Here is a 24,236-nt window from a genome sequence, read left to right on the forward strand (position 1 = left end):
TCAGTGAGAAGAATACCTAAGTAACCACAGAAATGAGGGTAGGCAGCACTCAGCAGCCATTGTAAATGATTGGACCAAATTGAGATCTTGAGTGGGGGGGTTAATTTAACATCATGGCCCCCTTGACTAATTTATGTGACTGTGTAGAGGCCCAGTCCTGCAGACCCCGGTTCCTGTGGGTGAGGGTGTGCAGGATCGTGTCCCTAAAGAGAGACTGTTCTGTTGCATGGATTTTTTTTTCCTTTGCATTTGATGCATGGAGCAGAAGCTACTCAGCATTTTCTGCATATATTTACTCATCATCACATTCTTTCTGTAAGAGGGCAATGACCCTAGCACCCTCCAGTTAGCCTGTCTTAAAGCTTTGGCAGGATTCACTGGGATCAACTGATCTACTGAAAACAGGCCAGAGACATACATATATTTGCAGAGACTGAAGGGAGGCAGGATGTTTTACCAGTTGATAGCAACAGAGGGTCCTGTGGCACCTTTGAGACTAACAGAAGTACTGGGAGCATAAGCTTTCGTGGGTAAGAACCTCACTTCTTCAGATGCAAGTGAGGTTCTTACCCACGAAAGCTTATGCTCCCAGTACTTCTGTTAGTCTCAAAGGTGCCACAGGACCCTCTGTTGCTTTTTACAGATTCAGACTAACACGGCTACCCCTCTGATACTTATTACCAGTTGATGTTGCTCAGTTTAAAGACTAGCACCATAAATCCAGCGTTTTTGGAAAGCTGCTGAGATGGGTCACTATGAACCCATTGATAAATTTGCCCCAGATTATAGATGGTACTTAAAGTTCTGACGTTCTAATGCCTGCATATTGAGAGGGAAGATGGATTTGTGGTTAAGGCAGTAGATTGAGACATCGGAGAAATAGGTTTAATTCAGAGCTCTGCCCTGCAGGCCCTATGTGATTTTGAGGAGTCACTTAGTCTCTCTGGACCTCACTTTCCCATCTGTAAAATGGGGCTATTGTGCTTCCTTCCTTCATCCTTTGTTCTATCTGTTTCTATTGTACACTCTGCAGGGCCGGGACTGTCTCCTACTATATGTTTGTACAGCACCTAGTACAATGGGACCTGGCTGGCAAACGTTAAGAAACTCTGATTTATCCCCCTGTAAATAAACCATTTCAGATTCAAGCTGAAAAAAGCCAGTGAGGTCCCACATTCTGGAGAGGAAAGAATCTAACTAGTTCAATGTAAGATGGTGGTTCCTGACCACTAAATGCATCCAGTTAGAATCCGCAGCGTGTTGCGCCCTCCCCCTTGCTGTCTTTAGCTGCTTTTAAATCTTAACTTTAAAAGAGCAGGCTTTGTTTTGGTGAGAAGAAAACCCCATGGTTCCTTATTTCCTCCTTTCGCTATGTATTTTCTTGTTGCGAAAAAAGCATCAGCAAAGGAAGCGGGGCGGTGGGGAGGGAAGGGGGCTGGTCAGTTACTCAAAAAGCCCTTCTGTGGAGTGCAAAGGAAAGGGGGATGGAACATGGTACTGTATCTAAAATAGCCCTCACTGTTTCAAAGGACTGAAAAGCCGCTTTATCTGGGAGCCCAGATGCAGTGGCTTAGTACGGAACATGAAGTTGCAAAGAGAGGCCCGTCGTCTTGAGCAAACTTGTGACAAGCTCTGCTAAATCTATTGGAGTCACTTTATGAAAAGCGCTCTCTGCAAACACAGGACAATAGATAAAGTAACTGGGCTGGAGATGGGACTTTCCGTATCATAAGCTCCTCCACTGTGAAGAGTCATATGATAAGATCTGAGCCAATGTTCATGCCAGGCTCTTAACCTCTGAGTATATCCTTTGTCTTGCTGGGTTCTAATGGAGCTCTAGTGAAGGGTCTGGTTAACTCAGTGAGGGTTTCTCTTTTCACTTGTACAGATGAAATCATGCAGCAGGAGATAAGGCCGCTGGTCGCAGTGGATATAATTGAGCAACTCCACAGGCAATTTGCCATCCTGTCAGGTAAGGACTGAATTTAAATTGTGTTCTTGGATTCTTTGGGAAACCTGCTGAGATTTGCCACATTGGCTGTTCCACATCCTCCCAGCTCTGCATTGCAGTTGCAACAAACTTTTTAATATTGTCCATGGGCGGAATGGTTAATATTAAACCTTGGTAGTGTGGTGAGTTGATAAACACCACCTCATAGTTCTTGTTTTTCAGGCAACGGTTCCCCCCCAAATCAACTAGATATCAATTAGATTTAGAAGGTAAAAAAACTAAAGTAGCATTTATTTATATTTTCAAACAGTGTGTGTGTGTGTGTGTGTATATATATATATATATATATATATATATATATATATATATATATATATATATATATATATATATATATATATATTTCACATGGTGTATTTGGTTTGTTTGGGAGCTTGATGTGTCCATCCTCCAACCGGTTTTGTTTTAGGAATGATTCACTTGAAATATAAAGACTATCATCTTTTCAAATGATTTGTGATTATTGTGTATTTCTTGTATTGCTCCCGAGGTTTGCATGACACTTTACAGAAACACCGAAAGGATGTGATTCCTAAGAGAGCTAGTTGATCTTTAAATATTTACTTAGTTATGTAACCCACAATTTAACATCAATATTTTGTCTACAGCAGAGGACTAAGAATTATGGTATGGGGTCTTGAATTGTCTGTGTCACTGACTGCCTGTATGACCTTTGGCAAGTCACTTAACCTCTCTGCCTCCATGTCCTCATTGATAAAATGGGGATTTTACTTCCTTGCCTGAGGTTTAACTCATTCATAACTGTAATGTGCTTTTAGATCCTCAAATTTAAGGCACTTTCTCTTTCTCCAAAAAAAAATTCACTTTTATGAATGTTCTCAAAACACCGAATGAAAACGTCACAAATGGCATCACAGCAACTTTGTGTCTTTTATTCAAACGAATGTTCTTGCACTTTGTAGGATTCATGCAGATTATCCTGTTGAGGGTGTGCATATCAGTGCAAATGATGAGCATTCTTACGGTTTAGCACTGCCTCTCGCACGTAGTAGGGAAACACCACCACTTCTGGCTTACCAAACCGAGGCTCAGAAAAGTTCAGGGCCCTGTTCTGGAAGGTGCTGAGCAATTCCAGTGAGAGGAGTGGACCTGAGGGCGCTCAGCACGAGAGCTGGTTGGGAATTTCTCGACAAAACACTTTTTGTTGGAAATGCCTATTTGCCAAAACTGAAATGTTTTGTTTTCAGTGGTCCAGGGTGGAATTTATGGTCAAAATACGTATGAGAGAGGCCCATCTCAGAATCATCAGTAGCCCAGTGGTTAAATCACTAGGTGGGATGTGGGTGACCTAGGTTCAAGGCTATGATCTGCTTGATTGAGAACAGGGACTTACGAAATATGTGTTGGGCCAGTGAGATTCTGGTGGAGTGGAGACTTGATGAATTCTTCAACCACAGGCTATTTTAAGGTGGGTGTGTCCCAGGGCTTTTTTTTTTTTTTATGAAGAATTTCAAAAGATCTCGGTTTTGTTCCAATGCAGAACGAAAACAAATTCCGAAACCTTGAAGTTTTCACAAAATGGAATTCTTGTTTTCCAGCCAGCCCTACTACGCACCTTGCTTGATCCGACAGCCCTAAATAATGTGTCTAGCAAGTTTGGTGGGTTTGACTGAGTTTTGGAATCGGAAATCTTAGGTTTGAGTTCTGAGGCTGCTACGTTATACTGAGTGACATATCCAAGGTATTTGAGGCTCAGTTTTCCCATTTCTAAAATGTGGGCAATGATGAAGAAGTTAACAGGATTTTAAAAAAAAATTCTTGAATAATCTACAAACACGGATAATTATTACTTCAGTGACAGTAAGTTAAAACCATGTGACAAGAAGAATCCAGCTAAGATACAAGTGGAAAATGCAGGTTGCAGAAATTTTGTACTCTTCTGGGTAGATGAGTTTAGCAAGAGATTAATGTACAGTGGAGTCGCATCATAGGCGCATTTAACTTACGCGATTTTAACTATACGCGCTCGGCAAAAAAAAGAGAAAAATAACAATTTAAATACTGTACCTGTAGTGCGGGCGATTCCGCTCGCCATTCCACTCAATGAGCATTTGACTATACGCGATTTTCGCCTTACGCGCTGACTTTAGAACCTAACCCCCGCGTAAGATGCAACTCCCCGGTATTGCAACCAGATAATTTGAGTCTGTCCTGCCGTTGCAGTGCTGTATCTCAGTGCTGTTTAGAGCCAGGACTCTCTGGAGCTTTCTGGGTAACTTCCCAAGATGTTCCAGGGGAGAGGTAGGTGCATGCGTGCGAGTCCCATACGGACAAACCTTGACCCAGGCCCACTATACAGGTGTTGCCACCCTTCTGTGCCCAGCCCCATCTCTTCCCCAGAGGTGGAGATCCAGGCACCTCCTCTGCTGCCATATATGGGGGAGAGGTTGCTGGAAAGTGTTACCAGGAGGTGGCAGTGCCCCATGGACATCTCTGTATGGGTGGTTGGGTTTCCCTTCTTGAGTGACAATCAGGAAGAGAGCCAGTGAGTCAAGAGTGCCCCCATCCTTTCCTCCCAACACTGGAGTCAACTGACCTCTCTGGAGCTGTCAATTGGCAAAGGTGCCAGAGCTCCCCCAGCAGGTAATTGTAGTACCTGCAGTTGTTGTACAGGGCAACATAGGGCCCTGTAACCTCTCCTCAGAACCTCCACCCCAAGTCCAGTAGTTAGGGGACTTCCTTTGCCCTCTTCTTTCCATGCCCAAAGGCAGGTTTGCAGGGGCTAAAGCCACCCTCCCAGTCAGCTCTTGCCCAGAGGACAGAGCTCCCTACCCTGAGGATGGACCAGAGCCATGCAGAGACCCCCCCCCCCCTCCACTACAGGGCTGGTTGAAGAAGAGCCTTGTTCATCAAACGGCGACCGACTGCCTCTAGACCAGGCTGGATTAGGCATAGGACAGAGTCCTTGCGCTCCAGCTGGCAGTGTTATGGGGCTGTGGAGAAGTCAATTTGTCTGTGCTTTGGGGAAGAGGGAAGCCAGGTATCCTTGAGCCCAGCTCTGTAACTATAAACTTGTTTGGGCCAACCCTCGCCACGGCGACCTATTTCAGTGTGTATTATACAGTACTGCATGTTGATGTGAGAAACTGAGAGCCAGGGGCGCTGGGGTCTGTCTGGTGGTGACCCAGCCGCAGCAGCTTTTTTTAAACAATTCTCCGCGCTCCAGACTTTTTGGCTTTTGCTCATGATTTAAATGGTGTCATGGAGTGATGGTTAGATCTCATCTCTATGGGAGACCGGCTGGTTCAAAGGCTTTCTGTCTGATTCCCAGTGTTCATCCCACGGCCACCACTGATAACGATCTTCAGTCTGCGGCAGGCCAAAGACGATGTGAAGAATGGACTGGCTCCTTCGCTCCTCTTCTGCATTAGCTCATTCTGGTGCTGCCAATACTGTTGTGTCCCCCTATCGTGCCTAACAAACTACACAACACACGCCCATAAGAACAGCCATACTGAGTCAGACCAGTGGTCCATCTAGCCCAGTGTCCTGTTTTCCCACAGTGGCCGATGCCAGGTGCCCCAGAGAGAATGAACAGAACAGGCAATCAGTGATCCATCCCCTGTTGTCCGTTCCCAGCTTCTGGCAAACCAGTTACTGATCCATGAGAGGACCGTCCCTCTTTCCCACGTAAGTCCACGCATAAAAGTGCCTGCATCTGTGCACAGGCATTCACCCACACACCCCTAATGCGCTTGCAATTGCTCCAAGCCCCGTATTGTCTACCATTGCAGCGTCTGCGTAGATGACAAATACTGACGCAGCAACTGCAACCGTGAACTTAGTCCCCCCAGGGCAGTCCCACAGTGCTCCTGCCCACAGATCAGTGACTGCTTTGTAGGCTCAGAGCCATGGGTCTGACCGGGCACTCAGCTGGTCTCAGTTCTGCTCTCCACCTTGGGTTGCCAACTTTCTAATTGCACAAAACCGAACACCCTAGCCCCGCCCCTTCCCCGAGGCCCTGCCCCTCGCTAACTACATTCCCCCTCCCTCTGTGGCTTGCTCTCCCCCATGCCCACTCACTTTCACTGGGCTGGGGCAGGGGCCAGGGGGTTGGGGTGCAGGAGGGGGTGAGGGCTCTGTCTGGGGGTGTGGGGTTCTGGGATGGGGCTGGAGAAGGGTTTCGGGTGCAGGGCTCCAGGATGGGGGGTGGGGTAGAGGGGTTCAGGGTGTGGGAGGGGGCTATGGGCTGGGGCAGAGGGTTGGGGTGCAGGGGGCATGAGGGCTCCATCTGGGGGTGCAGGCTCTAGGGTGGGGCTGGGGATGAGGGGTTTGGGGTGCAGGAGGGGGCTCCGGGTTTGGAGGGGGGGTCAGAGCTGGGTCAGGGGGATGGGGTGCAGGAGGGGGTACAGGCTCTGGGTAAAGCAGCACCCCAATGAGATAAATTGGGCAGTTCACACTGCTCCAAGCCATGGGTACAGGCTCTGGGATGGGGCTGGGGATGAAGCATTTGGGGCGCAGGGGGGCACTGGGATGGGGGGTTGGGGCTCGGGGTAGGGGGTTGGGGCTCAGGGTTGGGGGGTAGGCTTACCTTGGGTGGCTCCTGGTCAGCGGCGAGTGGGGCTAAGGCAGGCTGTCTGTCTGCTCTGGCACTGTGCACCCTGGAAGCAGCCAGCAGGTCCGTCTCTTAGGTGGAGGCATGGCAGGCGGCTCTGCGCACTGCTCTTGCCCGCAGGCACTGCCCCCGCAGCTCCCATTGGCCACGGTTTCCAGCCAATGGGAGTGTGGAGCTGGTGCAGGGGATGGGGGCAGCATGCGGAGCCCCGTGCCCTCCCCACTTAGGAGCCAGACCTACTGGCTGCTTCTGGGGCGCAGCGTGGAGCCAGGACAGGTAGGGACTAGCCTGCCTTAGCTCCGCAGCACTGCAGACCGGACTTTTAACAACCTGCTCGGCGGTGTTGACCGGAGCCGCCAGGGTCCCTTTTTGACTAGGTGTTCTGGTCGAAAACCAGACACCTGGTCACCGTATCTGCACCACACCCTTTGGGGCAGGGCCAAGAGTGGCAGAGGAGGTACTCAGTCGGTGTCCGAATACATTTCAAATATTTCTTACCCAGCTACACCAGTCAGAGCAAGCAATGCCTCTTTTCTGCACTTTCAGCAGAAATCAATTCTAAGATGCAACTTCATTCCTTTGCTCTTGGGAGCAACTGAAAGTGGCAAGGATTTTTAAGCCAGACTATTTTAAATCATGGAGGGGTTTTTGTTTAACAGCTATCTAACTCAAATAACTAATGAGCATTTTGGAGAAAGGATGCCTTTATTAAGGGTCCACCACACCAGTCCTTCAATCAATTTGTGAACGGTCACAACAAACACAATAACATGGGGATGGGAGGAGAGTTTTCCAGGCTTTCTTGTGTGAACATAACAAAAAGTCAGAAACACATCCATTGGCAGATCACTTATCAGCTATCCTCATTAAATTCTAGAGTCAACAGCACCCCAATGAGATAAATTGGGCAGTTCACACTGCTCCAAGCCATCATTACAGAACTGTCGGAAGACTCATACAGACATCAGTTTATGCCTGGTTCATAGCGTGTAGGTTTTCTTTGCAAGGATTTGACACTTACATCAACATTGCCAGCAAGTTAAAGAAGTATGGACTGGATGAATGGACTATAAGGTGGATAGAAAGCTGGCTAGATCATCGGGCTCAACGGGTAATGATCAATGGCTCCATGTCTAGTTGGCAGCCGGTATCAAACGGAGTGCCCCAACGGTCAGTCCTGGGGCCGGTTGTGTTCAATATCTTCATTAATGATCTGGAGGATGGCATGGATTTGCACCCTCAGCAAGTTTGCAAACACTAAACTGGGAGGAGTGGTAGATCCCCTGGAGGGTAGGGATAGGATACAGAGGTACCTAGACAAATTAGAGGACTGGGCCAAAAGAAATCTGATGAGGTTCAACAAGGACAAGTGCAGAGTCCTGCACTTAGGACGGAAGAATCCCATGCACTGCTACAGACTAGGGACCAAGTGGCTAGGCAGCAGTTCTGCAGAAAAGGACCTACGGGTTACAGTGGACGAGGAGCTGGATATAAGTCAACAGTATGCCCTTGTTGCCAAGAAGGCTAATGGCATTTTGGGCTGTATAAGTAGGGGCATTGCCAGCAGATCGAGGGACGTGATCATTCCCCTCTATTGAGCATTGGTGAGGCCTCATCTGGAGTACTGTGTCCAGTTTTGGGCCCCACACTACAAGAAGGATGTGGAAAAATTGGAAAGAGTCCAGCGGAGGGCAACAAAAATGATTAGGGGGCTGGAGCACATAATTTATGAGGAGAGGCTGGGGGAACTGGGATTATTTAGTCTACAGAAGAGAGGAATGAGGGGGAATTTGATAGCTACTTTCAACTACCTGAAAGGGGGGTCGAAAGAGGATGGATCTAGACTGTTCTCTGTGTGACAGATGACAGAACAAGGAGTAATGGTCTCAAGTTGAAGTGGGGGAGGTTTAGGTTGGATATTAGGAAAAACTTTTTCACTAGGAGGGTGGTGAAGCACTGGAATGGGTTACCTAGGGAGGTGGTGGAATCTCCTTCCTTAGAGGTTTTTAAGGTCAGGCTTAGTTGGGGATTGGTCCTGCTTTGAGCAGGGGGTTGGACTAGATGACCTCCTGAGGTCCCTTCCAACCCTGATATTCTATGATTTTCAAACCTGGGTGCCCAGGGCCAGGCTCTCAAATCCACATGTAAGCACCTAGATAAAAGTGGCCAGATTCTTAAAGGTGCATTTCTCTATGTAAATGCAATCCTCCTTTTCATCCTGCCAAGCGATCGTTTTTCATCCAGTGAAAACAGGTCTGAGAGCTCTTTTCCCCCATTCTGTTGTTAAAGTAATGCTCACTTAGGTGACCTCATTTGGGTTTTGAGCAGTTCCACCCATTTTTTCCTACCAACCTGCTGCTTTTCATTAATGATAGGGGAACCACAAATGGTTCAGAGTTTTGATGTTTGGCTGCTTTCAGACTGGAAATCTCCTGAGGTTTACAGTATTTCCTGCTTCCAAATGCTCTGGTGTACCAATTCCTTGGCTGACTAGCCATCAGCAGGGAAAGAATTCAGACCTACTCCAAAATTGCAGACTCCTGTCTTTTGTGCTAAAAGAGAATCTCTCCATTACCTGTGGTAGTCTCAGGCCTTATGGGTCAGATCCGCACCTCATATAAATTGGTCTATCTCTGTTGAAGTCACAGGGTCTATGGTGATTTATACCAGCAAGGATATAGTCTTATATATCTCTTTGTAGGCGGCAGCCACTAGGGGTGACGTGAACACAAACATACACAGGTGAGTACAGTTCAGCAGGAACAACTTTCCTTGGGCTATTTTAGGACTTCTGCTTTTGATTGTGGTCAGAAGTGGCACCTTGATATACAAATGTCACCCCCAAATTAACCCCGTTCTCATTCCAGTCAGCCCATCCGCCCACTGATTATTAAACCATAGGGCCATCACTCCATATATGCCTATCATATTTCTATGGCTTCTATCATCTCAGGGTATGTCTACACTTCAAATCCTATAGCTATTGCTTCAGTATAGACCAGTGGTTCTCAACCTATTTACCACTGTAGACCGCATATGCAGCTCTTTATGTATTATGTGGGCTGCATCCACACAATACATATACTACCTGTATGGCTCTGAGGATTTCACATGCGCTGCCGCTGTGTGCTGATTGGGCCGCAAATGGCCCATGGCTTGAGGACCACTGGTGTAGACGCTACCTATGCCAATTCTTATGGCAGTGTAGATAATCCACCTCCCTAGGATGGGGTAGTTCAGGCTGATAGAAGAAATATTCCATCAACCTAGAATCAGTGTTGAAGAGCCAAGAAAAGCCTTTAATACTTGCAGTCGAGCACTTCTTGCAAAAAAACTCCTAACAGTTTCCTTACAGAGGTCTTCTGCACAGTCTTGGCAACACAAGATGTGTTTGGTCTGCAGTATACAAGTGTGTCGGAAGGCCAGCAGAAGTTTATGAAAGTCTGAGTTATAGACCATATATATATACGGTATAATGTCAACTTTTTGGCTATGCATTACTTTGGCTTCAGCAGTTGCATCTAAAACATAGGGGCACCCAAACAGGAAAGTACAGGGGTTAGAGCAGCAGAGTGGGAGACCAGCACTCCAAGTTTCTGTTATCTGCTATGACCCTGAAAACACACACACAACCTGGCTCTCATCTGGGCTCTGAGCAGATGGTAGCAGTTACCCATTGTCTAACAAGAGGGTTTTGTGTTGATTACATGGCACAGGTGATTCAGGACCAAAGACTTGGTCTGTACAATGTGTTAGTCCGCACTAGAGGGGCGTAAATTCTAGTGCGTGCCAGGGTGTTGCGCAGTATCTGGCTGGTGTAGACCCGGAATTCCCTAGTGCATGTTAATGTAGTCCCATTTCAAACAGGACTACTTTCATGTGCATGGGGAACACTGAGTGCACGTCAGCAGGGTCCACTCGGGCCAGTTAGTGTGCAACATGCTAGTGTGCATTAGAATTTGCACTTCTGCAGTGTGGACTAATGCATCATTTAGATAAACCCTTAATGGCAATGAATGAAAAGGAGACTGTTTACTGAAGCCACTGGAAACAGACCCTGTAGTGCTGTTTGACTGCCCGGCTTCCAGACTAACAAAGCTTGTACGGCCTATGCCAGGAAGGGAGGCTCTCCCCAAGCCTTGTCTTGGACTCAGCAGTTATGGAAAAGAACTGCAGCTAACGCTACAGGGCATTGACTCAAAGACGAGCACCACCTAATGAAGCACCTACACCACTTCCAGCACCATGTAGTGATGCCTTGGTGGTCTCCTATCCCAGAACTTGACCTGACCATGCTTAGCTTGTGAGATCTGACGGGAGTGCAAGTTCACATGGTTAGATTCCTGATTATAAGACACTACCCTCCATTTCCTTCTTCAAAAACAACACTTTCATTATGTGATTGCAGCAGGAACAACACAGATAAACTATTTGCACTTTTATGTAATAGATTATGAGAGTGCTGCATTTGTTCCACTGATTAAGGAGGACAGATTACATAAAGTTCGGTGGTGCAAAAACGCTGGCTGTTATTAGGCGAAAGCAGGTGTGTATTAGAATGAGGACCATTGGTAAGATTCTCTTCCTGACATGCAGATAGATTAATAATGTGCTGTGCAAATATGCTGTTAAAAGAAAGAGCATCACTGCCCTCCTTCTGTTTGATCTGCTGTTTCACGTGCTGTAATTATCTGTAATTACTCTGTCAGAGAAGAAACCAGTCTGTCAGTTCTGACAATAATGGAGCCTGTTACTAAATCACGAGCTCCTTAGAGAAAGTGTCACGAAGTGTATTAGCAGAGTTCCATTTTCCTAGCAAACCTAGGCAAGGGCCCAGACTGCGTCCATTGAAATCAATGGCAACACTCCATTCCACTTCAATGGAAGAAGGATTTGGCCTTAAAATAGACTGAGCTGGCTAATGCAAAGCAAGTTTGTTTACTTTCTTGCTCATCTTTAGTCTATGATTTTTGGGCGGAGTGGAGGGAAAAGGCGCTAGAGCTGAGTGTTAGGATTTTTTTTTTTTAATAGCTGTTTTCTTGTTGACGTGAGCAGTCTTTTAGTTGCTAAATTAAAAAGTGCCCGTTCTGTGATATGAATTCAGAATCTGAAAGGAACATTGTCAGGTCACTTGTAGCCCCAAATTTAGGTTTTGTAAAAATATGCTTTAACAAAACCTCAGACCAATACAAATGTTCCCATGCATGTTTTCATTAAGTTCCAGTAGAATGAGTGTTTTAAACAAATAAACCCTCCCCGTTTCTGTTTGCAGCCCAAACATCACTACATTGTGCTAGTGATGAGAATCTGAAACTGACTAGCCCAGTAGTAAAGGCAAGAAGCAAACAAGGAGCTTATGTTGTGTTTGCAAATTAATTTAAAAAATAGTTCCTTATTTAACAATCTTTGTTCTTGTCTAGTAACACAGCTGGGACACTTGTGTTTTATACATACTGTATGTGAGGCCTGATTTTTCCATTGCTTTGCACCTTGCACAGTCGCTTATGCCAGTGCAACATGAGTGTATCAAATGCTACCAAGTCTGGATGGCACCTTTTTACACTCAGTTTGCACAGTTGTAAATGACACAAGATGCAGGGTAGGGGAGAATCATATCCAAGATTTTTTTTTTAAGCTGACAGTGTCCCTGTAATTGAAGCACAAACTGGATAATAACTGCTGAATAAAAAGATGCATGCTATGTGGAATTAACTGGTTGCAAAGGCTTTGTTTGACACATTGGTTTGATACTGAAGTCTGAAAACTAGCTCTTTTTCAGCATCACCAATGATGGGGGATTGGTCCTGCTTAGAGCAGGTGGTTGGACTAGATGACCTCCTGAGGTCCCTTCCAACCCTGATATTCTATGATTCAGGTGCTAAAGTGGTGGGCTAGAGAGATGAAAAGCTAGTATGTCTTTGAAGGATATCTCTTGGATATGTTACAATGTGGGAGTGAAAATGAAGGTTAGGGCCCAGTCCATCACATATGGAAAACACTACAATCCACAAATTATGGCTTAATGATGGCTAAGAAAAATGGAAATAGTCTCAACCCAATCCCCATTTGGTGAGCCCCAAAGAATTACTACATCGTTCAGAGAGACAAGGTGAGCGAGGTAATATCTTTTATTGGACCCACTTCTGCTGGTGAGAGAGATGCTGTTTTGATCTCCACAGAACTCTTCTTCGGGCCTGCGGAAACATTCAGAGCAGTTCAGCAGACCTGGCAATCTCTGTACAAGAGGATCCAGGAAACCTAAGTGAAGGGAATGCAGCAGGTTAGGGTTGTGCCTCTCAGCTGGGGGCTTAGAAGTGGAAGTGTTGATTCTCTGATTTTCTTAATTCTTCCTGCTGTCATGCTGATGCCCTAAGGGTAGCATGTGACTTCATGAAATTAATCCTTGGCCTTTGCCTGAGAGTAGCTCAGGTGTTTGAGGCTCTGCTCAGCATCTTATGTTTGTCTCTGCTGTATATGTTGCAGTTGCTCATTCACCATTTCTAATGACAGTGGTGGACGGTGAAGGTTTTAGTGTGTATAATAAGCTTGGTGCAGAATACTTCAGTTGGGAGTTTCAAAGCGACGTAGGGAATTTGGATGCCCAATTTCCATTAATTTTAATGGCAATCGGGCATCTAAACCCCTTAGGCAATTTACAAACCTCAGTCCCAGTGTACAAGACAATGAAAAAGCAGGTGAAACAACCCTGCAAAGACCAGTTAGCACCTTCTCACTGGCCTATTGAACAACTGAGCCACATTCAACTCTGCCATTGACTTGGAGTTTGTGTGTATGGCGGAGCGGCAGGCTGAGCATTTGCCTCTAGGTGGCAGCAAGATTGGTAGGGAAGCTTTTAAACTAGTAGCACAAATGGTTGGTCTATAAAGCAGGTTCATTTCTTGTGGGGGATCCCACTGGATTAGGGCTGGATTATCAAAACATCTTGGCTTCCGTTTACAGGATGGATTTAATTTAAATCAAATTGATTTAAATCATGATTTAAATCACTAGTCAGGAAGACTCGATTTAATCATGGTTTTCTACATAAAAGTGCATTCTTGTTGGTTGTTATAACCTTAATACATATTCTTCACAACTCAGAGACAGATGTAGGTTTCATTTTTAGAAGGCACACACTATACATTTTTAAACAGTGATTTATTTTGAAAACTTTTCAGATTAGTTTTACAGCTATATCAGAAAATGAATGACTGTTTGGTTATTTCATTTAACAAAGGTAATTGAAGCAGATATTTATGAAGTCATTGGGAGGTGAACTATCTCCAGTTCAACAGGTTAATCATTCATATTTGGAGGATTTTCTTGCCATGCTGTATTAGTAGGAGAACATCACCAGACAGACATTTAAATTGTTTTATTTAACTAAAACAACAACGTTAAGTATTCTGGATTTTTTTCTTCAACAGCAAACATATAATATTTTCACAAAAAAGCATATGTCCCTCACTTCTCACATTTATCTCCAGACTTCTTCTCCTTGTCCAGATCTATTCTGCCCCCAACAATCTTCTATTCATTGAACTTTTTAAAACTTTGCACTTTTAGAGAGAGGTAAGAGATTGACTCTATGTACACAAATTTGCAGAGGGACAACAGAGTTGAGGTCTGTTATTTCTCACCTCTATATATTTATTTATTTAAAAACATTTTTGCTGTTAACAAGCACGTTAGCTCTGGAGACACAAATCCACAGTTTGAGAACTGCAAAACTAAACATCTCTTATGATATCTTCTAGAGACTGAACACTGAGTCCCATTGGGTAGATAGAAAGATTAACCTAAATAATCTATACAGAAGCCTGTAGACCCACATAAGATTGGGTCCCTAATCCATGAATTATTGGAACTAATTTACAAAACATTTTCTTAAACATTATATGACTATATTGTCTCATACTATAGAATTAAAATGTATAATCCCTATTCCATGATGAGATATCTTTGAGCTATAATGTATCTTATTTAAAACAATCTTTAGATAGGTTTTTTCCTCAAAAAGCATTTTATCCAAAAAAAAAATCCAATTTAAATTAAAAAAAAAATCCGTTTTTTTTTTAATTTATTTTTAAAAATCATTGATTTTTATCCACCCTGTCTATTTAGTCACCAAACCAAGCGGGTTTGTTTGTAAAAGGGTTCAGCATGTTGGGTGCAGTTTTGTGGAATGAGCTCCTTTAAAAACCTGGCCGGTAGGTGTCCCAATGGGTGTTGCTGGATGCTGAACATCTTTGAAAATCTGGCCCTGAGCTGGGCCTAAATGGGAGTTTTGAGCATTTCTAAAAACCCAGCACCAAGCAAATCAATGGTAATCTGTCCCGAGGGTCGGGGGAGCCGAATGTTTTGGAATGTCAGGTGGAGAATGTTCAGCCCCTGGATATTCTGGGGTAGATGGGGGAGGGGTTTCCAAGGTTCAGATGAGTGTCTCAGCTGATCAGTGGCGGCGCTGAGGTTTCTGGGGGCCTGATTCTAATCTCCCTCTACTTTTACACTGGTGTAACTCCAAGGACAGCCTCCCAGTTTAAGTACGAACAGCATCCAGCCCTCCTGCAGGCCGCCCGCAGCCACTTCATTCATTCCTCATTCATAATATGGGTTCATTTTTAGAAAAGTACAAAATGGAAAAATCTTGCTTCTGCCTTTGCTCGTGTGACGCTGCTGCTCTTATCATCCCGCTGCTCATCGTAGACACCAGGGAACAAGCCTGCATCGGCACAGAGATGGGGCAGGCTGATCCACGTGGAGTTCGTGCTTTACTCCTGTATTTCTATTTCTACATGTTCCAAATCCCAGTATAAACCAAACACTAGAAATCATCTGATTTGTCAGTTCTGATGACCCCACCCTCTCCTGTCCCTCAGACTGGCAGCTCCAGCACTTCTCTTTCCTCCCTCCCATGTTCACACGTCCGTATCCTGATTTTTTTTCCTTTCATTTTGCCCCTTTCCTCACTGTCCCCCTAGTCCACACCACAAAGGAAGAAGTCGGGAGAGAGGACTGGGGCATAGAGAGAGAGAGAGAGAGGTAGAGCTGGAGGAAATGGGAGCAGAGGTGTAAGGGAGGGTCAAGATGAAGGGCTGAGAGGAGTGTTATCTGCACCAGCCAAGTGTCGTGAGCTCTCACCTAGGTTACTGTGACCACTTCCTTCCCCTCCCTCCAGTCCATTCCAAATGCCGCTGCTGAAGTCACCCTCTCCCGCTCCTCCAAGGCCAGTCACGGCTGCCGAGCAACACACGCGACATTTAATGCAAATGAGTCAGCCAGCTAATTTGCATATTTGCAAATAAGCTGCATGTGACCGTAAATTTCTGTTTAATACCCCCTTCCGCAAGCAGTGGCGAGGGTTGGACATGGAGCTGCGTAAAACTTAGAAAATATGAGGCTGGGGCTGGTAAGGGTGTAGGAGGTGCTGGGGGCGAAAGGGCCTGGAATTGCTGGGTGGGGTTTTGGGGTGCTTGAGTCGGTGGGTGCTGGAGTGTGTCGGGGGATGCTGCGGTGCCTGGGTGCTGTGGGGGTTGGGCGGGAGTGCTGTCTGGGAGGGGAGCTGGGGTCTGTCTTGGAGGGATGTGATAGCTGGAATCTGGCGGTTGAGGTGTCTCTGGAGAATAGGGGTCTGGGATCTCTCTGAGGGGCAGAGGTCTGGGGTCCAGCTAGGTGGCAAAAGGGATTCAGGAGTCTGGCTGGGGTTTCTTTCAGGGACTGGGGTGTGGTGTCAGACTGGGGTCCTGCTCTTGCTGCTGCCATTGCCAACTGCCCTTACCCGCTTGGATCTAGCAGCAGTCACGGGGAGCCAGCCTCGTGGCCTGGTGGCCCGAAGCCGTGCTCCACTTTGGCATCCAGGGGGCAACAGCTGCTGCAGCTCCTGCCCACACACAGCTCAGCAGGGTGCGTGACAGGGCTGCCAAGTGTGAGCATCACGTGAGGGCAGCCCAGAACACATTGCCTCCCTCCCGATTATTGTCAGCCTTTCATTGCCTTCCCACCCGGTGTCACTTCGCATCAAACTCCCGCTACTTCCCCTCGCAGCCTGACCTCTCAGCCCCGATTTCCTCAGAGGCCCGTGCTCTTCTCCTTTGCTCCTCTCAGTTCTGTGACACTTTCTCTTCTTGGCTTCCTGCCTCAGTTGTGCTGCCCCCTATCCTGGAAACAACCTCCCTCCTTGTCCTGGTCTGCCATGTACCCCGTCTCTCCTCTCAGCCTCGCCTTAAACCATTGAGGAATACTCCCCTTGCTCTCCTCACCAACAACCGTCCCCCTGCCCCAGCTCAGCTGCTGGACGCTGGCTCGGGCTTATTGATTTAGCTTGGGGTGTTAATTCTTCTGACCAGCGAATGGGACTCAGCTCTGCACAGGGGCTGGGCACAATTCCAAGGGGGCATGCAGGTACTGTGCCCTGCCAGTGCCCATATGAGCTGGCTGGGGCCACAGGCCAGCGCAATCTGCACCCAGTTATTAAGAGATGGAAACAGGACGGGGAGCTCTGAGGACACCAGCCACGGAGGAGGGGGAGCTGCTGAGCGTGCCCAAGCCCAGGCGACGAGCACCTGTCTGCTTTTAAGGAGGGACTGAGGGGCAAGTGGGACCACCCTACACACCGTTACTTCAACTCCTGGCTGCACTCATTACAAGGGTGAGAGAGCTGGGGCCATGGCTTTACAGCTGCACCCTATAGCGCTTGGTTTGTCCAGCCTGGGACAGCCTCTGTCCTCACCCCAGCAGTGCACAGAGTACAAAGGTCTCATAAGGGACAGGGAGAGTAGCTCCTTAAGTGCAGGTCCAGCTGGAATCAACTCTGAGCTGTTCCACCTCGCAAGCTCCAGTGTCGGGGTGTGGTGGGGGCATGGCTAGAGATTCTGTGCAGTATCTGCTGTCATAGGTCTGAGCAACTGGGGGCTTCTCTAACTTGGGCTCGGTGGCCATGTCAGCCACCAGAATAGCCCAGAAGCCAGAGGGAGCAAAAGCGACTACAGGCCACCTTTGCTCCCCCTCTCTTGGGCTGTGTCTTTTGCGCTGCACTTCCTGCAAGTGCAGCACAGAATTGGACACCACGTGGAGTCACTCTGGATTCACCCGGGTGTAAGTGATGTTAGAATGAAGTACTGGGAGGTGCTCTGCACCAGTCCATAGAATGTACTTAGCCTGCTTTGGGCCGAATTCCACAGCACTTACTCAGTCCTCATGCCAGTGGATCTTCAGTGGAAATTTTGCCTGAGTAAGGACAGTAGGATCTGGCCCATGATGTTCCCATTGGTTTTTTATTCATGTCCTCAGCCCTCCCAATGACTTCAGGCATGGGTGGCCTTGGGGATGGGGGAAGCGGGCCCAGGCTCCCCTGGGACCCTGACTGGACAATAAAGAGCTGCCTGGAACAACTTTAAGTGAGTAGTGTTGTGACCCTGTCTGCCAGGACGCAACGCTACTCACTCAATTTTGGGTGGGGTGATCCCCACCCCATCATGACAGAGGAGTGGCCAGGCCCGGTTTCAGTGAGGGGCATTGCAGCCTGGGGTACAGGGCTGCAGCGCCACTCAAGTTTGGGGCAGCTGGTCTGGTAAGCTGGGCCCACTCCTTAGCAAAATTCCGGTTGTGCCCCTATCTTCAGGACAAATCACTTTAACAGAAGCCCTCCCCCTGGCTCCCCAGAAGGGTTGCAGTTGGCCTGTTCAGAATCTGCAGAAATTAGCATAAGGATGTGAACACAGCAAACGCTGCAGCCACGCCTGATGTAGTTTAAAAAAAGAAATTGACAGCCCCGGCATGTCGAGATGGCTGGAAATCCTCTGCCAGAAACAGAGGGCGCTTTCCAAGCTCTTGTGTGTAATGAGCTTCCCTCCCCTGTCATTAGCTCGTTAAATGAACTGACAGCAGGATTTTTCCTTGTAATCCATCTCCCCAGAAGCTATTGCCGATTCAGATCTGGGTGAGGCTGAGGCAGACCACGTCTCATGTGTTTCCACTGCCAGTTGTCACATTGTATGCCTGATGTGCTGAGTCTTCCAGCATAATAATCATGCTTAGAATTTCCTGGTCCCAAATCTGTCCTCACTTACACCCGAGCAATCTCACTGATTTCGGTGCAGGGAAGGATCCGAGTGCAGATTTCAGCTTTCCTCCTCCTCCACGTCTTACTGAATCCGTGAATTCTCCAAACACTCCTATGTACCAGTAAGAGGTGTCATCCCCATTTCAGAGAAAAGGGGATTGAGGCAGAGAGATGCTAGGTGATCACAGAGCGTTGGTTTCAGTGTCATTTTCAGAACCCAGGAATTCCTGGCTTAGTCCTCTGCTCAGATTGCTAGGCCACATGGCTGTCTCCTGAGATAACTTTATGATGTACTTTTCCCCATCTCAGAAGCATGGGTGACATCTTCAGGCAATGGGCCAAATTCCTTGGCCTCATTAATTCTGCTTTGCATACACCTTGAAGCTGGTTTAACTGGATTTCCTTTCGGTAAAGGAATTCTCCAGTAGCACAGACCTTGCTGCATTGGCTCTATCTCCCCACCCCCTTTCAGCCCCTGGCAGAGGAGATGTGGCTGAGGAAAAGATGATGTTGGTTTGATTGCCCATGCACTGCACGGATCCCCAGCTGACCAAACTCCTCCTGGGGTGGGGTTGCTGGAGCAGGTGCAGGGCTTGTCTACAATGGGAAATTAACCAGAATAGCTATTGCACTTTAAACTCACATCCTGCTTTAATCCAAAATACCTTTCAAGAGTAGACGAACCCTTGAGCAGCTCTGGGGCTGAAAGGGAGAGGGAGGGTGGTACACAGACAGCTTGGGGTGGGGATTGATGGAGGGGTGACAGGAGCCCCTGAGGTGTGCAGTGAGCTTGACCTACAGAAACAATGAATAGGGTTGCCAACTTTCTATTGGCACAAAATGGAACACCTTAGCCCCGCCCCTTCCCTGAGGCCCCACCCCTGCCCCACCCCTTCTCTGAGCCCCCGCCCCCTGCTCACTACCATTCTCGCTCCCTCGGTGGTTCGCTCTCCTCCACCCTCACTCACTTTCACTGGGCTGGGGCAGGGGGTTGGGGTGCAGGAGGGGGTGAGGGCTCTAAATGGGGGTGAAGGCTCTGGCTGGGGGTGTGGGCTCTGGGGTGGGGATGAGGGGTTTGGGGTGCAGGGGGGGGCTCAGGGCTGGGGCACGGGGTTACCTCAGGTGGCTCCCAATCAGCGGTGCAGCAGGGCTAAGGCAGACTGCCAGCCTGTCCTGGGACACCGTGCTGTGCCTCGGAAGCAGCCAGCAGGTCCGGCTCCTAGGTGGGCGGGCGGAGCAGGAAGCTTCATGGTGCGTGCTACTCCCACCCACAGGCACCGCCCCCACGGCTCCCATTGGCCAGTTCCTGGCCATTGAGAGTGTGGAGCTGGTGCTCGGGGCGGAGGCAGTGCGCAGACCCCTGAGGCCCCCCACCCAGGAGCTGGACCTGCTGGTCACTTCCAGGGCACAGTGCGGTGCCCCAGGACAGGTAGGGACTAGCCTGCCTTAGGTCCGCAGCACCGCCGACCGGACCTTCAATGGCCTGGTTGGCGGTGCTGACCGGAGCCACCGGGGTCCCTTTTCGAGTGGGTGCTCTGGTCGAAAACCAGACACCTGGTCGCCCTATGAAGCGTGTTTGATTTCCTATGATGTTACCCGTCTTGCCCACAAGATGTCACTAAATAGTCTATCTGCAACTAAATACCCAGTGGTTTGATGCACTTCAGCCTCATAAGCAACACCAGGAACAGAATCTGGATCAGTGCAGATTGCAGCAACAATCTGTCCAGGGAAAATTCTGATTAATTTTGGATGGTGACATATTTCAGCCCACTGCTGCCTACAGCTAAATTGGATGTGATGGAAGCGGCAGGGAACCGAGGTTTGCCATCAACCAGGGTTAGTGTGGAGTCAGTGGACTATAAATAAGTTCAGTGCAACATTGATCATAATCGTTTTTTCTTGCTGTCTGGCTGAGATGCGGTTTAATAGCTGTGGGACTGTTTTCTCCCCTGGCAGTAAGTGGCTACGGGATGAGTTAATACAGTAGATGGTCTTTTCCATCTGTAACTAAAGTGATCCTGTGGATTAGAAGGGAGCAAAAAGGGGTCAACATTTGAAAATGTCCTAACAAAGCCACCCCTTTGCCAAGCATCTCGACTGAAAAACTGCTTTTATGCAGAACTCGAGGAGATTGAGTTGGGGAGGCAAGAGAAGCATTTGTCGTGCTCTCTGGAGTGGCTCATGACTGTGAGTGCCTACCTCAGGCCAGACTGTCAGAAAACAGGGCAGATACCCCAAACTGATGGTTTGTTCTATAACTAGATTTCACCGAGCCAGTAACAAATGTGAACTGCCGGTTCACTTTTCCAGTCTTACCATGGAGTCACAGACAGTCCCCTTAGACTCTCCAGTCTATCTTGCCAGCCAGACAAACTGGACTTTGTGATAAAAGTTCCCTTAAACCAAAAATCCCATCACATTTAGGTTGCTTCCAGTCCCAAGAGACCAGTGACTTACCACCGATCAATTGGCACTCTAGATCTTACACCAAAGACAATGCTGGCAGCCAATTTTATAGTAACTAACTAAAGGTTTATTAGCTAAGAAAAGGAAGAGTTATTGAGGGGTTAAAGAAGGTAAAATATATGCACAGTAAGTCACAGTTTGTCATTCCAAATGGTGACCGTGATCTAATAAACTCCCACTTTCCCAAAAGTCTTTTCAGGGTACCCAGATTGTCTCTGGGGATCTCTGCTTTGCCTCTGGTACATTTCCCTGTAGGAGTCCAAACAGTCCTGAGATGCAGGATCTTTCCTTGAATCCATCCTTACAGCTTGTTCTCACAGAAAAAAGCTGACAATATCTCTACCTATGTGGGCTTCAGGGCCGGCTCTAACTTTTTTGCTGCCCCAAGCAGCAAAAGAAAGTGCTGCCCCCCCGAGCCCCTGCTGAGCACCGTGCTGCGCCACCCCCCCAGAGCGCCGCCCCCCCCGCCAAGCGCCGCCCCGCACCGCCGTGAACCCCCCCTCCCGAGCGCCGCGCCGCTGGAGCCCGCCCCCCCCGCCGAGCGCCACCGGAACACCCCCCCCCCGAACGCCGAGCCCCGCGCCGCCCCCCCGCCGAGCCTCCGGAGCCCACCCCCCCCCAAGCGCCGTGCCGCTGGAGCCCGCCCCCCCCGCCGAGCGCCACCGGAACACACCCCCCCCCGAACGCCGAGCCCCGCGCCGCCCCCCCCCGCCGAGCCCCTGGAGCCCCCCCCCCCGCCGAGCGCCGCCGGACCCCCCCCCAGTGCTGCGCCTGCGCTGCCCCCCCGCTGAGCACCGCCGGCACACCCCCCCCCCGAGCGCCGAGCCCCGCGCTGCCCCCCCGCCGAGCCCCCGGAGCCCGCCCGCGCCCCAAGCATGTGCTTGGGTGCCTGGTGCCTGGAGCCGGCCCTGGTGGGCTTTTCCTTTAATGACAGAGAGTTAGGAATGTGTTTTGAGTCTTCAACCTCCGATTATCACACACACTGCCCCCGTGCTTTGAAATTAGCCCTTTTCTGTTAAAGTTCTTCATTTGCGTTCCTCAAGGCTTCTTTCTCGTTTGCTGGGTTATTTAGTTACAGGAGTAACACAATGTAAATGTTTGCTACTACACTATAATGGAATACAGATAAGTCAGGGGTGGCCAACCTGGGCCAGAGAAGGAGCCAGAATTTACCAATGTACATTGCCAAAGAGCCACAGTAATACATCAGCAGCCCCCCCATTAGCTCCCTCCCCCCACCCCACTCCCAGTGCCTCCCCCCACCAGCAGCCCTGCCTATCAGCCCCTCCCCCACCTCCCCGCACCTCCCAGTCAGCTGTTTCGTGGCGTGCAGGAGGCTCTGGGGGGAGGGGATGGAGCGAGGGCATGGCAGGCTCAGGGGAGGGGGTGGGAAGGGGTGGAGTGGGGCAGGGCCTGTGGCAGAGCCAGGGGTTGAGCAGTGAGCACCCACCGGCACATTGGAAAGTTGGCGCCTGTAGCTCCAGCCCCAGAGTTGGTGTCTCTACAAGGAGCCGCATGTTAACTTCTGAAGAGCCGCATGTGGCTCCGGAGCTACAGGTTGGCCACCCCTGAGATAAGTGAAAACAATTCATGCAACATCCCTCTGGTTCTTATGAAGTTGAAACGCCAAATACACTCTTATACATGTAACACTCACTTTGATCTATGCTGATACACTCGCGAATTGGCCTGGGGCTGTGGCATACTCTGACACCTGGTCTGCCAGCGTCACAGCATTATGTTAATGGAACAATGAATGTGGCGAGAAGCTGGCCTGGGTGGGGATCACTGGTGGGACAAATGAAGGTGCATTTGAACTGAGTCACTTTCTCATTCAATATTGTCTTAAAGAGGGCCAGATCCTCCACTGGGGTAGATTAGCGCAAGCCAATGGAGCGAGGCTGGTTTACGCTAGCTGAGGATCTGTCCCATCGTTTCAAGCCAAACTGTGGGGCTACCTAGGTGAGAAGGACACGGAGCAGGGGCATGTACGCTGGCAGCCTGGTGGCAAGTATGGCAGACAGAATCAGCCTGAGCTCTTTCTGAAACTAAACATGATGTAAAATGGGCCACTTCCAGGATGCCCTCCCCCACGAGGGCAGCTGTCTCCCTCCCCAAACAGAGGAGTGAGGCCAAACTTCCTCTCTCTCCAGCATCCCACAGATACCCCTCCACAGATGGTCTGGCATGAAGTGGGCACTAGGCAGCGTGTGAACCGCAGGCTGGGGGAGGCTAGCCCCCAGGCCAGCCCTGCCCCTTCTGCCCAAGGCCCCGCCCCTTCCACACACTCCCACCTCCAGACCCCCCCCCACACCCTAACCTAGTTTCCCCAGCCCCATAGTGCCGGAAGGGCGGGCAGCACACGGCCCCAGCCTCCCCATTCCCGGAGCGCCGGGAGGTCGTGCGGCCCCAGCCCCGGAGCGCCGGCAGGGCGGGCTGCCGCACAGGGGGACTGGAGCCTCACTGCCAGATGTAGAGCAGGCAGGAAGCAGGAGGGGGGTCCTGGGAGTGGAGCCATGCCTGGCAGTTTGGAGAGGCACAGCCTCCCCTAGCCTATGATTCCCGCTGCCCATGGCGGCACCGATCCCCTAGATAAAACCTGCTGCGCTTTGGGGGCAGGGCCAAGGCAGGATGGGGAAGAGCAAAGAACTTCCCGCCCTGTGTTGCTCATGCCAGTTTCTGGGTGGCAATGTATTCACCCCTGGCTGCAGCGCCCCTCTGTGACTGCCACTGAACTGCAGCAGGAGGACCCAGCTAAAGACAGCTTGGCTCCTCTAGACCAGACTGCCAAGTTGGGGAGAGAGGGGGGCCTATAGGGCAGCATGGAGGCAGGAGCTGTGGGAGGACGATGGGGACTCTTCCATAGTATCCATGGGGTTTGGCAGGCCCTGCCCCCAAAGGGATCATTCCCTGGAAACTCCCCAAGGAGAAGGCCACAGAGTTTACCTTCAGGCAGGAGTGATGTGGAGCACAATCCCTGCTTAGGCAGATCTCTCCTTGTCTCAGGGAGATAGGAAGGAGTGCTGCAGGGTTTAACCCTTTACTGGGTTTGCAGTCAGGACCAAACAGCTGATTTTATCGAGATGGGCAGAGGGAGGGGAGGGACTCGCCAAAGACCG

General features: G+C 49.2%; 1 protein-coding gene across 7 annotated transcripts in view; it reads left to right on the plus strand.

The window, feature by feature from the left end:
• The window catches only part of MCF2L2 (MCF.2 cell line derived transforming sequence-like 2), a 312,498-nt gene that overhangs the window by 73,643 nt on the left and 214,619 nt on the right, over nt 1–24,236 (plus strand). For all 7 annotated transcript variants that reach the window (XM_065557695.1, XM_065557694.1, XM_024107391.3 and 4 more), the window contains one exon: nt 1,889–1,972. In XM_065557695.1, coding sequence (XP_065413767.1) covers nt 1,889–1,972 — 84 coding nt within the window. The remainder of the gene's footprint in view (nt 1–1,888; nt 1,973–24,236) is intronic.

Source organism: Chrysemys picta, chromosome 9 (assembly GCF_011386835.1).
Source record: "Chrysemys picta bellii isolate R12L10 chromosome 9, ASM1138683v2, whole genome shotgun sequence".
NCBI lineage: Eukaryota > Metazoa > Chordata > Testudines > Emydidae > Chrysemys > Chrysemys picta.